The sequence below is a fragment of the Phoenix dactylifera genome, chromosome 6, assembly GCF_009389715.1.
Source record: "Phoenix dactylifera cultivar Barhee BC4 chromosome 6, palm_55x_up_171113_PBpolish2nd_filt_p, whole genome shotgun sequence".
NCBI lineage: Eukaryota > Viridiplantae > Streptophyta > Magnoliopsida > Arecales > Arecaceae > Phoenix > Phoenix dactylifera.
The window spans coordinates 18532670-18545104 of NC_052397.1; the positions used below are offsets into that span (position 1 = coordinate 18532670).

General features: G+C 38.1%; 1 protein-coding gene and 1 long non-coding RNA gene across 2 annotated transcripts; both read right to left on the reverse strand.

Moving 5' to 3' along the window:
• Positions 1 to 29: 29 nt before the first annotated feature.
• Positions 30 to 3680, reverse strand: LOC103699258 (salicylic acid-binding protein 2-like). Its single transcript, XM_039127704.1, has 3 exons — positions 2844 to 3680; positions 1522 to 1659; positions 30 to 440 (listed from the first exon to the last, which is right to left on the reverse strand). The coding sequence occupies exons 1-3, from the start codon at positions 3216 to 3218 to the stop codon at positions 159 to 161; spliced, it is 795 nt and encodes a 264-aa protein (XP_038983632.1). The 5' UTR covers positions 3219 to 3680; the 3' UTR covers positions 30 to 158.
• Positions 3681 to 10724: 7044 nt separating this feature from the next.
• LOC120110974 lies at positions 10725 to 12254 on the reverse strand. The gene is made up of 2 exons (XR_005512083.1): positions 11370 to 12254; positions 10725 to 11248 (listed from the first exon to the last, which is right to left on the reverse strand). It is a non-coding gene; the product is annotated as an uncharacterized LOC120110974 (long non-coding RNA).
• Positions 12255 to 12435: the final 181 nt, after the last annotated feature.

Sequence of the window (12435 nt, forward strand, 5' to 3'; positions counted from 1 at the left end):
TCTAGCACTAAACTATATAAGCTAATTGATAGTTATGAAGCCATATTTGGACAATTAGGTAAAACTATGAGTTACAAGGAATTATAGTAGCAACGACAAGAAGAAATCCGGTAATATTAACTATAACTACAGTAGGATACAGGATAACACGAGGCAAATCAGGCATAGGTATCAATAACCTCTGAGAGATATTTGCACAGCTCCTTTGGCCTTGATAGCATTGCCATATGATCTGCTTCCTCAATCACCTTCACCTCTTTAACTGGGTTGTTCTTGATCATCCAATGCTGAAAATCCTTTGTAATTCCTAAATCCTGACAACATATGATGTAGACCACATCAACCGATCCATAACGGCCCTTAGAGAAGGGTGGTGCAGATGATAGATCTTCATGAAACAATGATCCAACCCTGACTAACGTCATGCCCAGCGTGAGATCCTAAAATGGATACATATTCATTAGTCATGCATGCACAACTTGGCCATGAACAAATTGCATGTCACACACACACAAAAACATACATATATAAATATAAATATATACATATATATGCATACACACACACACACAAATACGCATACACACACACACACACACACACACATATATATATATATGCATAGATACACACATACATATATAGATATACATACATACATACATACATAAATACATACATACATATTTGTGTGTATGCATATATATAAAGAGACAAACTTAGCTGCACTCAAATGGATCCCCACTTAGATCCCATTACATCTAGATCGGATTAATGATTTCATATCAATAATGTGAGCCATTGGATGCGATCTACTATATCTAAACTAATTATATATCAAAAATTATATGATTAGAAATTTTTAGTTTATGCGTTAAGTGGTCAAAAAATTAGACAATCTAAATAATATTAAATTATATATATATGTATATATGTATATATATGTATGTATATATATTTTGATCACTTGATGCATAAATAGAAATTTTTAAATTATATAATTTTTGGTGTTTAAGTAGTTTAATGATAAAAAATTACATCCAACAACATGAATCATCGATGTGGAATCTAGATTATCCGGTACAAACCTGACCTGATCTCTACTTGAGTGTAGCCAAGTTTATATATATACACGTATATATGCATATATATATATATATATGTGTGTGTGCGTGTGTGTGCGCGCGCACGCGTGTGTGCATATATATATATATATATGTGTGTGTGTGTGTGTGTGTATGCATATATATATATATATGTGTGTGTGTGTGTGTGTGTGTGTGTGTGTGTGTGTGTGTGTACATACATAAATACATAGATAAGTATACACATATTATACATAGATATATTTATGTATATATATGTCCATACACATACATAAATACATATATAGATATACACAAATATACATACGTACACACAGATATATATATATATATATATATATATGCACATGTAGGTATGCATGCATGTATGTATATTTATATATTTATAAACACACATATTTGAATGCATAGATACCTCGGTGGAGCAGAGTTGGTAGAGCTTGAGTGACATGAACTGGGGACCAAACAACATGGAGGTGGGGCTTTTCTCTTGGCTCCTGCTTGAACTGAACTGAGTGTCCATCCAATATGACATCGGGGCCTGCTGGATAAACTTCACCAACAGACAGCTAAAGTATATCAGTTTGTGAACAAGATTTCTTTTTTTCCTTTTTTTGTTTATACGCATGCAATATAGACTCCTTTTCTTTTGGTTATGATAAATATGAGGAGGAGAATGTGTGATATTGACACGAGCTATCAAATTTAGCGTCATGATCATATATTATTTTTTCAGTCTCCGCAACTTTTCTTCAGTTATATAGTGAGAAGATTCCAATATTATTAGGGATAGATAGCACTTAGGTCAATCTTTGTTTTGGTTGGGCAGAAATGAAATATGATATATTTTATCCATCTTTGAATTATATATATATATATATATATATATATATATATATATATATATATATATATATATATATATATATATATATATATATATATATATATATATATATATATATTGAAGATCATGAAAGCTAGAGTCCGAAATAGAGAGCTAAGAAACAACAAACCTTCACAGGCCAGTGGTTATGCTCCTTTTATCTTGGTCGCTTGGGAGGACATTCTACGTTCAAACCTTAGAACGTGATTTTCCTATCTAGTTTGCCTAGTGGAAGAGCTGTTGGAGTTTTAACTTAAAAAAAAATAAAAAAAATAAAAAAAATAAACTAGCCTTATTTTTTAAATTTTAGATGACTTAAAAATTTTAAAATACTCATCTTTTTCTTCATACGCTTCTTTCATTTTTTTTTTATTATTATTTTTCATTCACTTACAAGTAGTTTAGATATTCTTACATGTCTAGTATACATTTATATGCGTTCCGTACCTCTGTTTTCCTCTGTCGCTAATCTTCGGAGCTGCTCTGGAGGCAGGCCTAGATAAGTCAGAATGTTAATTAGGTGTGGTCTCTACATTGCTGATCCCACTCTATGCCAATTTTTATGTAGAAAGCCCCCGTGCATTAAAGCTTGCTGGGTGTGTGATATTGAAATATAATTAAGAATCTGTTTGGGTGATTCACTAAGATTTAGATTGAAAATTTTCCTGGATTCCTGGACTGGGAAACTTGTTTGAGCATCGACAATATTAAACTAATTAACACTGTCCAGCTCATGGGATCTTTTCTCTTTCTATAGACCAACAAGCTTTAAAAAATTACCGCGCTGGGTGGGTTAACAGGTCCGGTTCTCCTAGGAATATTCTAACAGGCCCGGGAAGAAAGTACGTTCCCTCGTCTAGGATGTGGGAAGGCCGGGAAGCGGGAGCCGGCATGAATGCTGCAAGGAAGACGGCCGCAGCTATTCTCTCGGGGAAACTCTCCATGGCCAGGGCCACGCTCAATCCCCCCAAGCTGTGGCCCACTAGGATCACCCTCTCCCCAGGTGGGAGCGCGGCCATGATGTCCAGAAGCGGTTGCGAGTAGTCGGCAAAGGTGGGCACCTCGTGCAGCCTCCTCTCGTCGATGCCGGAAGCCGCAAGATCGGGCACCGTCACCTGGTGCCCGGCGCACCTCAGCAGCGTCGCCACCTTGTACCAACTCCAGGCTCCATGACAGGCGCCATGCACTAGGATGATGTGCTTCTGCCTCCTCCCGTCCTCCTCCATCTCCTCCCTTCCGATTAGCTGGCCAGAGCCGGTGGTAATTCCAGGGACAGCTGCATATGTACCCACAAAAGTCAAAAGGTTTGGCCAGAGCTCTGTCCTTTTATTTTTGTTTCCATATCAAGTCCCGTTTCCACGCCGATGCGGTGGGCACACTAATGTTTTGGCCCATTTTGGTTTCCAGCTGGTGACATGCAGCTGTCGGCAAAGCCCAGGGTCGGGCCTCGTCACGAGAGGCCTTAAGTTCCAGAATGATAGCCGCTGGAGGCTGTCAGATATTTGATACCTTCATATCGAAAGTAGAGCTGCGAACAGTCTGAACCGAATTATACCACGCTAGGCGAGCGCTCCGGGCTACCTCGATCATCTTAGAGGGTGCCTCCGCCACCGTCATTAGTTAGGTCCAAAAGGATCCGAATGGAGGGAGAGGGGTACACACCTTACTTCGAGATATTTGGAACATGGTGCGTGACACAGTAGCCTTTCAGGCTAAACATGTATATCGAAAGACCAACGAGGCAGCGAACTAGGTGGCAGCGTATATGACGAGCCACTCAGGAGACACCCTATGGGCAGAAGAGGGGGAATTGCCTAGGGCACTATATGACTTATTGTTTGCTGATTCTACTGGGTGCATTCGTTCTTGTAATATATCAAATATCCGTTTTTAGCCGATTTTGGTTTTACTTCTAGATAAAGCCCCCACCACGATGTTTTCTCATCTTTCTTCTTATCACTAGACTCGGATCCCACTTAGTATTATTATTATTTATAAAATTTATCTCCATTTGTTTTATTAAGAAAGCACTATTTTTTTATCATCATTGGTACGTATAATGAGACACAAAAAAATATTAGTTAAACTTGGTAGATCAAGTGTATCCAATCCCGCATACGATGCTCCATCTCAAGCTGAAAATATAAAAAATCCGTCCACTTTGAAGCCTTCTTCCATTCCAAGCAATCCACCCTCTCTCTCATGAATAGAACAACATTGCGAACTCTCTCTTCAACCACAGAAATAAAAACTCTTCCAATACCCACAGAACCATCTGTTAGCCTAGATGCACAAATATAATTGATAAATCAATAATTTAATATTTTTAATATTTTAAGGCATTCTTTAAAGAAGTAGGAGAGTCTTTTATTAAGAATGTATAGTAGTCTTCTTCAAAGTTCTGTTCAACTCTAGTTCTTTTAGGTTCAGTTTCTTCTTCTTCTTCTTCTCTAAATCTGGTTCTGCTTGAACTAGTCTCTAGATTATTATTGGTATTTATTTGATCATTTATCCTTGTTTTAAAAGGAAATATACTTTCAAAGTAGATTACATCTCTTGCTTCCATTATGGTGTTGTTATTAATTTCATTTATTTGAGAGTTAAACACTAAAAATCTATTAGCATTACTCTCAATTGTATATCTTATAAATATTACATCTATTGTTTTGGGTCCAATTTTTTTCTTTTATTTTTTGAAATTTTTACTTTAGCTAAGCACCCCCACACTTTTAAGTATTTTAAGTTAGATTTTCTACATTTCCAGATTTCATATGGAGTTTTATCATTATGTTTGAATGAAATTTTGTTCAAGATATAAGATGCAATTACTAGTGCTTCCCCCCAAGAATTTTCTGGTGCACCTGAACTAATTAGCATAGAGTTAATCATATCCATTGAGGTTCGATTCTTTCTTTCAGCTACTTCATTAGATTGGGGTGAATAGAGAGCTGTCACTTCATGAATTATCCCATGTTCTTTACAGAACTGGGTCAGCTCAAATGAGGTATATTCACCTCCTCTATCAGACTTTAAGATTTTAATATTTTTATCTAGTTGGTTTTCAGCCTCTGCTTTATAGAATTTGAATTTATTTAAGACCTCATTTTTAGATTTGATAAGATAAAGGTGACAGTATTTAGAAAAGTCATCTAAACTTTAGGTATGAAGGAAACAAACATGATAGCAATCCCAGAGAAGTCAGCTCCATAGGTCACCATGTTGGCCTGGGCGCCAGAAGTGGCAGGACCCTTACTTCTAGATTGACGAGAAGTATGATTTTTTTCCTAAGACGATGTTGTTCTTCAATCCTAATAGAATTTAGGACTTGAGTTAGAGACAGATCTCCTTAGGTGTGGCTCAAAGTCTTGGCAAAGTCTGACCAGGTAGAGGGTTTCATATTCATGGATTTGATCATTAATTGGTTTGGAATCAACAAATTTAAACTTGCTAAAGTCAGAGACCTTGAATCTCTTTACCCTGGCATCATCAAGTCCATATTTATTTTCTAGGGTATCTCGGAGATCCTTGGCACTCTTAGCTATATAATAAATATCATGAAACCTATCAGAAAGGGCTTCTAGGATTCTATGAAGACGGTGGTAGTTGGTTTCTTCTGGAGTCCTAGTGGAAGAGGTGGAGGAAGCAGCAGCAGTTTGAAAAGAGGAAGGAGCAGAGTTTGGATCGCGGTGAGTAGCAGGTCGTGAAGCAGATGGGTTAGACCCCTTACTGACTTCAGTAGTGCTTTCACTAATGGCTAAAATCAAGCCTAGGATGGCGAGTCAGAACCGCATTTGATTCTACCACCTTCTAAAGTTTTGACCATCAAACTTTTCAGATTTAGCACTAAGATTTTCAGATATATGCGAAGCCATTGATTAGAAGAGAAGAAAGAGATTGATTTGTAGCTTAATACAATTTTGCCACCTGTGAAAATGAAAAGATTTATGACAAATTATTGTACTAATATCTAATTTGAACTTTAGATGTCTAGTTGAAAAATCTAAAGAATAACAGCCAGATCAGCTCCAGATTGGTGGTGCAGCACTTGGCTCACTTAAGTACCAGCATTTTTTAGGCATGTAGGCCTTTTTGATAAGCTTTTCTTAGACACTGTTATTCAATAGATAATTTCACTAGATATCGTTTAATTTCATCCTAAGTGCAATATTAAGCTAGCTCTTATAAATTAACCAATTTCTGAATTTTCGTTTGAATAGATTCTGAAAATTACTCCATGAGGAGTCTAAATGGAGATATTAATAAACCTCTTGGAGGTTAGGCAATCTAATATTTTGCTTGAAAAATTAAGCACTAAAGTAAAACTAGCAAAAATATGTAACAGCTAAAATATACTAAATCATATGATTTGATACAAATACTAATTTTGAATATTATAATCAGATTCAATAATTTTTGGAGATTGATCTGTGATATCATACCAAGATTGTGCATGAAATATGTGGCAGCTGTGATATCATACCAAGATTGTGCATGCAATATGTGGCAGTTGTGATATCATACCAAGATTGTGCATGCAATATGTGGCAGTTGTGATATCATACCGAAATTGTGCATGCAATATGTGGCAGTTGTGATATCATACCGAAATTGTGCATGCAATATGTGGCAGTTGTGATATCATACCGAAATTGTGCATGCAATATGTGGCAGTTGTGATATCATACCGAAATTGTGCATGCAATATGTGGCAGTTGTGATATCATACCGAAATTGTGCATGCAATATGTGACAGTTGTGATATCATACCGAAATTGTGCATGCAATATGTGGCAGTTGTGATATCATACCAAGATTGTGCATGCAATATGTGGCAATTGTGATATCATACCAAGATTGTGCATGCAATATGTGGCAAAATGTATAATAAATGTTGCAATTTAAAATCTAGTGCTAACAGTACATAAACTTTTCTAGATTGTTAACCTAAATGCACAAATATAATTGATAAATCAATAATTAAATGTTTCTAATATTCAAAAATAGTAAATAAGAAAAATAAACTAGCAAATAATTAACTTGACAATAGAATAATAAAATGAAGAAATGAAAATAGATGGCCTGTGGATCGAAGCACGCTGATGCGTTGTCCCAGAAAAGTTTATGCCCCCCACGCATGGATCCGCTGGTGCAGATCTTCTAGAGATACGATGATCCAGTACAGAACCACGTCTTCCCCGTCAGTGCGCCTCTAGGGAAGAAAGAAGAGTACGTTTACGCTTGCAGATAGCTCAAAAGAAATTCAGAAAAATAATTGAAATTTTGAGGAGAAGAGATTTTTTTTTCTCCCCATGATTCCTTGAGCTCGTTTTATATAGGCTCTTGGAATATGGAGAAGAAATTTTTTTTTGTGTGTTTGAAATGATCCCTAGAGCCCTTTATATAGGCTAAGGCGCGTCAAAAAAAGCAGACTCTCCATAGATTGATGACGTATCTTTTTGTGCTCTTTTGATCCTGCGGCTTGTTGCATCTTGGCCGTCCATGTTTCCTTCCTTCTTCGGAGGGTCTTACTATGCTTGCTCTTGCGCGTAAATGCATGACACTTGTATTGGCCTGCTTTCTTTGAAAATTTTTCCATATTTGCTCCCTTGCTTGTGCGCGGATGTTTGCCACCTGACCGTTGACCAAGTCAAATATTTGGTTGACCATGGTTTGCTTTGTTTAGCATGTGGTTTTCAAATTTTAAAATATTTAATTTAATTCAACACCATCTACCTTTGTTTTGTCCTTATTTTTTTTTATTTTTTTCACTTCAACCTACATGTTTGGTAGGAGGGAAAATACACAGTTCTACATGCATGGATCTGAATATTATAGAAATTTAGATTCAATTGGTTAGAAATATTATTGATTTCTTTGGGCAGTTGTATTGAATGAATATTATAGAAACTTGGATTCTAATGATCAGAAACACTATCAATTTCTTTGAGAAACAATATTGAATGAATATTATGGAAACTTAGATTCTATTGTGCAGAAGCACTATCAATTTATTTGAGCAGTGACATTGAAAATATGATTGAAACTTGGATTCTACTGGTTAGAAAGACTATCAATTATCTTTGAATAATAGTATTGAACCATGACGTCTAATAAACCCATCCTAGAGGGCGTTCTCCTTGAACTTTGTCCCCATAGCGGCAACAACCTAGTGCTTGGGGAGTAGATCCAGTACTTGGGTACCAATTTGATACTTGGATGACATGCTCTTAGCGGGAGGAAGTAGCTCGAGAGTAGGGGTGCTAAATAGGTGGAGAATATAGGTAGGGGTGGCAATCGGGTCGGGTCGGATCATAAACGGGTCGGATCACATGCAGGTCAGATCAAAAAATCATAAACCTGAACCCGACCTGTTTATTAAACAGGTCGGAAATTACAACCTAAACCTGTCATGTTTAATAAACAGGTAATCCGACCCGACCCGTTTAACCTGTTTAACAAACAGGTAACCTGTTTGTCCAACCCGACCCGACCTGTTTAACCTGTTTACCCAATCCGACCCGTTTAACCTGTTTAGACCTGTTTAACCTGCACAACCCAACATGTTTAACCTGCCCAACCCAACCTGTTTAGACCCGTTTAACCCGTTTAACCTGTTTAGACCTGTTTAACCTGCCCAACAGTTAAACAGGTTAAACATTTTAAACGGATCAGATATCTAAAACCTGTATCCGATCCAATTAATAAACTGGTTAAACGGGTTGACCTGTTTACGACACGAACCTATTTAGGCCAAACCTAAACCTGTTTATGGCGGGTCGAACACGGGTCTGATTGGCGGGTCGGGTTATATTTTTCCATCCTAAATATAGGGCATGGATAGTACATAGAGCCCTCTAGAGTGGGGGGGGGGGGGGGGGGGGGGGAGGGGGGCACTTGGGAGGACGCCGATGGTGCACGAGAGGCAGAGCAGCTAGGGTTTAAGAGTGGAGTGCATTCTATTTTTTTTTTCTTTTTTGCAATTCTAATTTGGGGTGATTCAGTACAATTTCTAATTCAAATTAATAGTGGGGCCCACTCGTATTCCAATCGATTTGGAATTTATGTTAGAATGAATCACCCCATCACAATGGAATGTTGGATGTCCTCGCATCTTCATTTGCTTACCGGGCTCATCATATAGGTGTCCCTTCTCCAGAATAAACTAAGGATTTAGGATTTTGGGTTTAGAAATTTGGGTTTCTGGGTTCAGGTTCAGAGGGTTCAAAGTTTTAGAGTTTAGGGTTTAGATTTTTAGGTTTAAGATTTAAGGTTTAGAGTTTAGGAGATTTAGGGTATAGCAAGTGAATTTTAGCAAGAAAAGTTGTTGGATTTTCCATAATTTTTTTTTCCATTTAGAAACTATACCTGGTCAAAGGCTGCGCAGTCGACGAAGCTTTGCCACAGCCATATTCCAAAGGCTTCGCTGGTTGTGTGTTGTTACCGCGCGCCACGTACGAGCATGGGACCGCATTCCCGTCCTCACTTGTTCAGTTAGGGGGCATTTAGTATGGGGTGATAACCCTAGGATTGAGGGTGATTCGGATGAAGGTGATAAAATCATCATGTTTGGTTACATCTTACTAATCCCATATGGCGGTGATATCGGATCACCCCCACATTTCAAATCACTGTTCAGTCCAGTGATCAGAAACTCGTCCTTGAGGACGGGTATCCAACATCACCAGAGCGCGATGATCTTAGATTAAAATATATTGACCAAACTATCATTCATAGCTGTGGGAGACTCCATGAAAAAAAAATATGATTTTTTTTGCCGTAGCCATCCCGCGGGCGCTGCTGGCCAGTCGTGGGCATCGTCGGCCTCGGCCGGGCTCGTCCTGAGCGATCCGACAGGGAGATCTTTTCCTTGCTTCGCAGGAAAAGAGGGGAGATCTGATGAATTGGGAAAAAAAAGAAGAATAAAAAAAAAGAAGAAAAAGGAGAAGAGGAAAGAAGAGGAAGAAGAAAAGAAGAACAAAAAAAGAAGAAAAAGAAGAGGAGGGAACGACCACTTACCGGTGGATCCATGGCCATAGCGACGCCGATCCTCGGTCTGAGGCCCTTCCTCCACTCCTCACGGTGGGGTGGGCTCCCGCTAGCCCCCCTTGCGAGCTCGCCCTCCTCCCTTCGCGGGAGAAGAAAGGAGAAGAAAGGGAGAAGGAGAAGAAGTCGGGAGGAGTTCTGGAAAGAAGAAGGAGAAGAAAAGAAGAAATGGAAGAGAAGAGGAGGAGAAGAAAAAGAAAGAAAAAAGAAGAGGAGAAGCTTCGGAAAACACGAAGACGAGAAGAAAAGAAAAGGAAAGAAAAGAAAAGAAGGAAAAGAAAAGAAAAAGAAAAAGAAAAGAAAGGAAAGGAAAAGAAAAGAAATAAAAAAGAAAAGAAAGGAAAAAAAGAAATAAAATAATAAGAAAATAAATAAATAAACAAATAAAAATGAAAAATGATGAGCAAGCAAAAAGAATTTTGGCTTTAAAACGACTACAAATTTTTTGAATGGAACCCAAACCATAAAACTAAATTCTTTGGCAATTGGGCCGAGTCATAGTAGTCTTGATAGAATAATAAGAACATGTTAGATGTTGTAACAATTTAACTATAATGCAATTTGTTCAAACTTGACGTCATGAAGAGTATGGTTGATAGAACGAGAATATGATCTGATTTTCTTGTGATAAGGGCTACTAAAAGTAGAATATGTGACAAAATTATGGAGTTATTATGGAAATTAGCATATTGACTTAAATTTTTGATTCATGTAAAAAATCCATCAAAGATATATCAAGAATATTTATGGTATTATGTGGTCAGTGATCTTGGATCTCCATACCATACTAAACAAGTTACTCATGGATATTCGGAGATTTTTAATCACTGAACCATGGCTTACCAAACACATTGATCTTAGATCACTGGAGATCAAATCACCTCAGCATTCGGATCATCGGAAATCTTAGATCACCGTGGTGATGCTGTTGGGGTTACCAAACGCCCCCTGGCGCTTACATTCCATCTCGATCTCTTGGTGTGCGCCACCGTTGCTGCAAGGGGTTCTCTTCTGGAAAACGGAAACTTGAGATCCCACGGACCCCGGTGACCGGTCCAACTCTTCGTGCGCTCGCGTGGAAACCCGTGCGCACCAACTGGTCAAAACACAAAGCGAAGCTTTGCACGGAACCAACGAGCTGACAACGATGGGATTTGGTATGGCCCAACCAACTACTCCCTTCTTGTTGGACTTCTTACTTTTCTTCTTTTTCCTAAATGTGACTAAAAAAAGGATTGTTGGACCCTTTCAACAAGTTGGAACGAGCACATCATGCTCGAAGCTGTTCGCTGATGATTATAAAAAAACGATGCATGAGGAGATGCAGAACAAACCGTGAGTGCCTATACTGATTGATCCTCCAGTCCAGAGCACAGAATCGACTTCACCAGAGAGACAGAAAGAGGGTGGTTTGTCAGGGGTGACCTGCAGAACACAAGAAGAGAGATACAAAAATTAAGGGAGGAGAAGAAGAGATGGGCCCAAATAATGAGAGACCTGTTTATGGTCCACTCCATGCCTTGACAACCCTTTACCCGTTCTACCAGAAAGGAAAAGAAAACCCATTTCCCACACAAGCGGGTATGGTCTGCCTACTCCTCTGAGGGCAATAAAAAGTATAGAGGAGAAAAAATATATATATTAAAGTGAGAAGTTCACAGAGATTGAAATATTTGCTAGGCTCATGCCTCGGAGATGCAGACAACCATGGTATACACCTATGGCTTTTGATTTGCCTCAGATCCTATTAATATCAGACGTCCAGCAGATACCGCAATCTGTAATTAATTAGTCCAATGAGCGTCAAGTGTGCCCCCTACTTATCTTTCCGCGAATACAAGTGCAAAATACCTGAATGATTATTAATCCATTGAATTTTTAGGCATGTGTGAATTGAAGATGCTTGATTTCAACCGTTGGAACTCAAAAAGAAAAATAAAACTCAACGATTTTTTGAGAAGTCACATCTCGTACAGTAAGCTTGACTGTGTGGCGATGCCAAAATAACCTGGGTCCACGTAAGCTTAATAACAAAGAAGGTCCTTCACTCTAAAACTGGCTCTAACATTGGGCTCGTTTGGTTCGCGGAAAGTATTTTTTCTCCTACGAATATGATTCCTGGAAAGCAGATTCATAGTAAGAGTATACCTAGGAAAATACTTTTGGCATGTTTGGTTGACCATGGGAAAGTGACAAATTTCTAAAAGTGCTTATATTTGGTTGACTATCCACTTTTCTGGAAAAATTATGTATAATTTCTATTAGACCCTTAATAAAATTAGGTCTTTAATGTCTCTTTAATGCTTCTTTAATGCTGAAGGGCCTTTTTGGAAAAAAATAAAAATGAAGTAATTCCCGCCTCATGGGAAAGTAACTTTTTCATATTTCTCATGAAAAAGA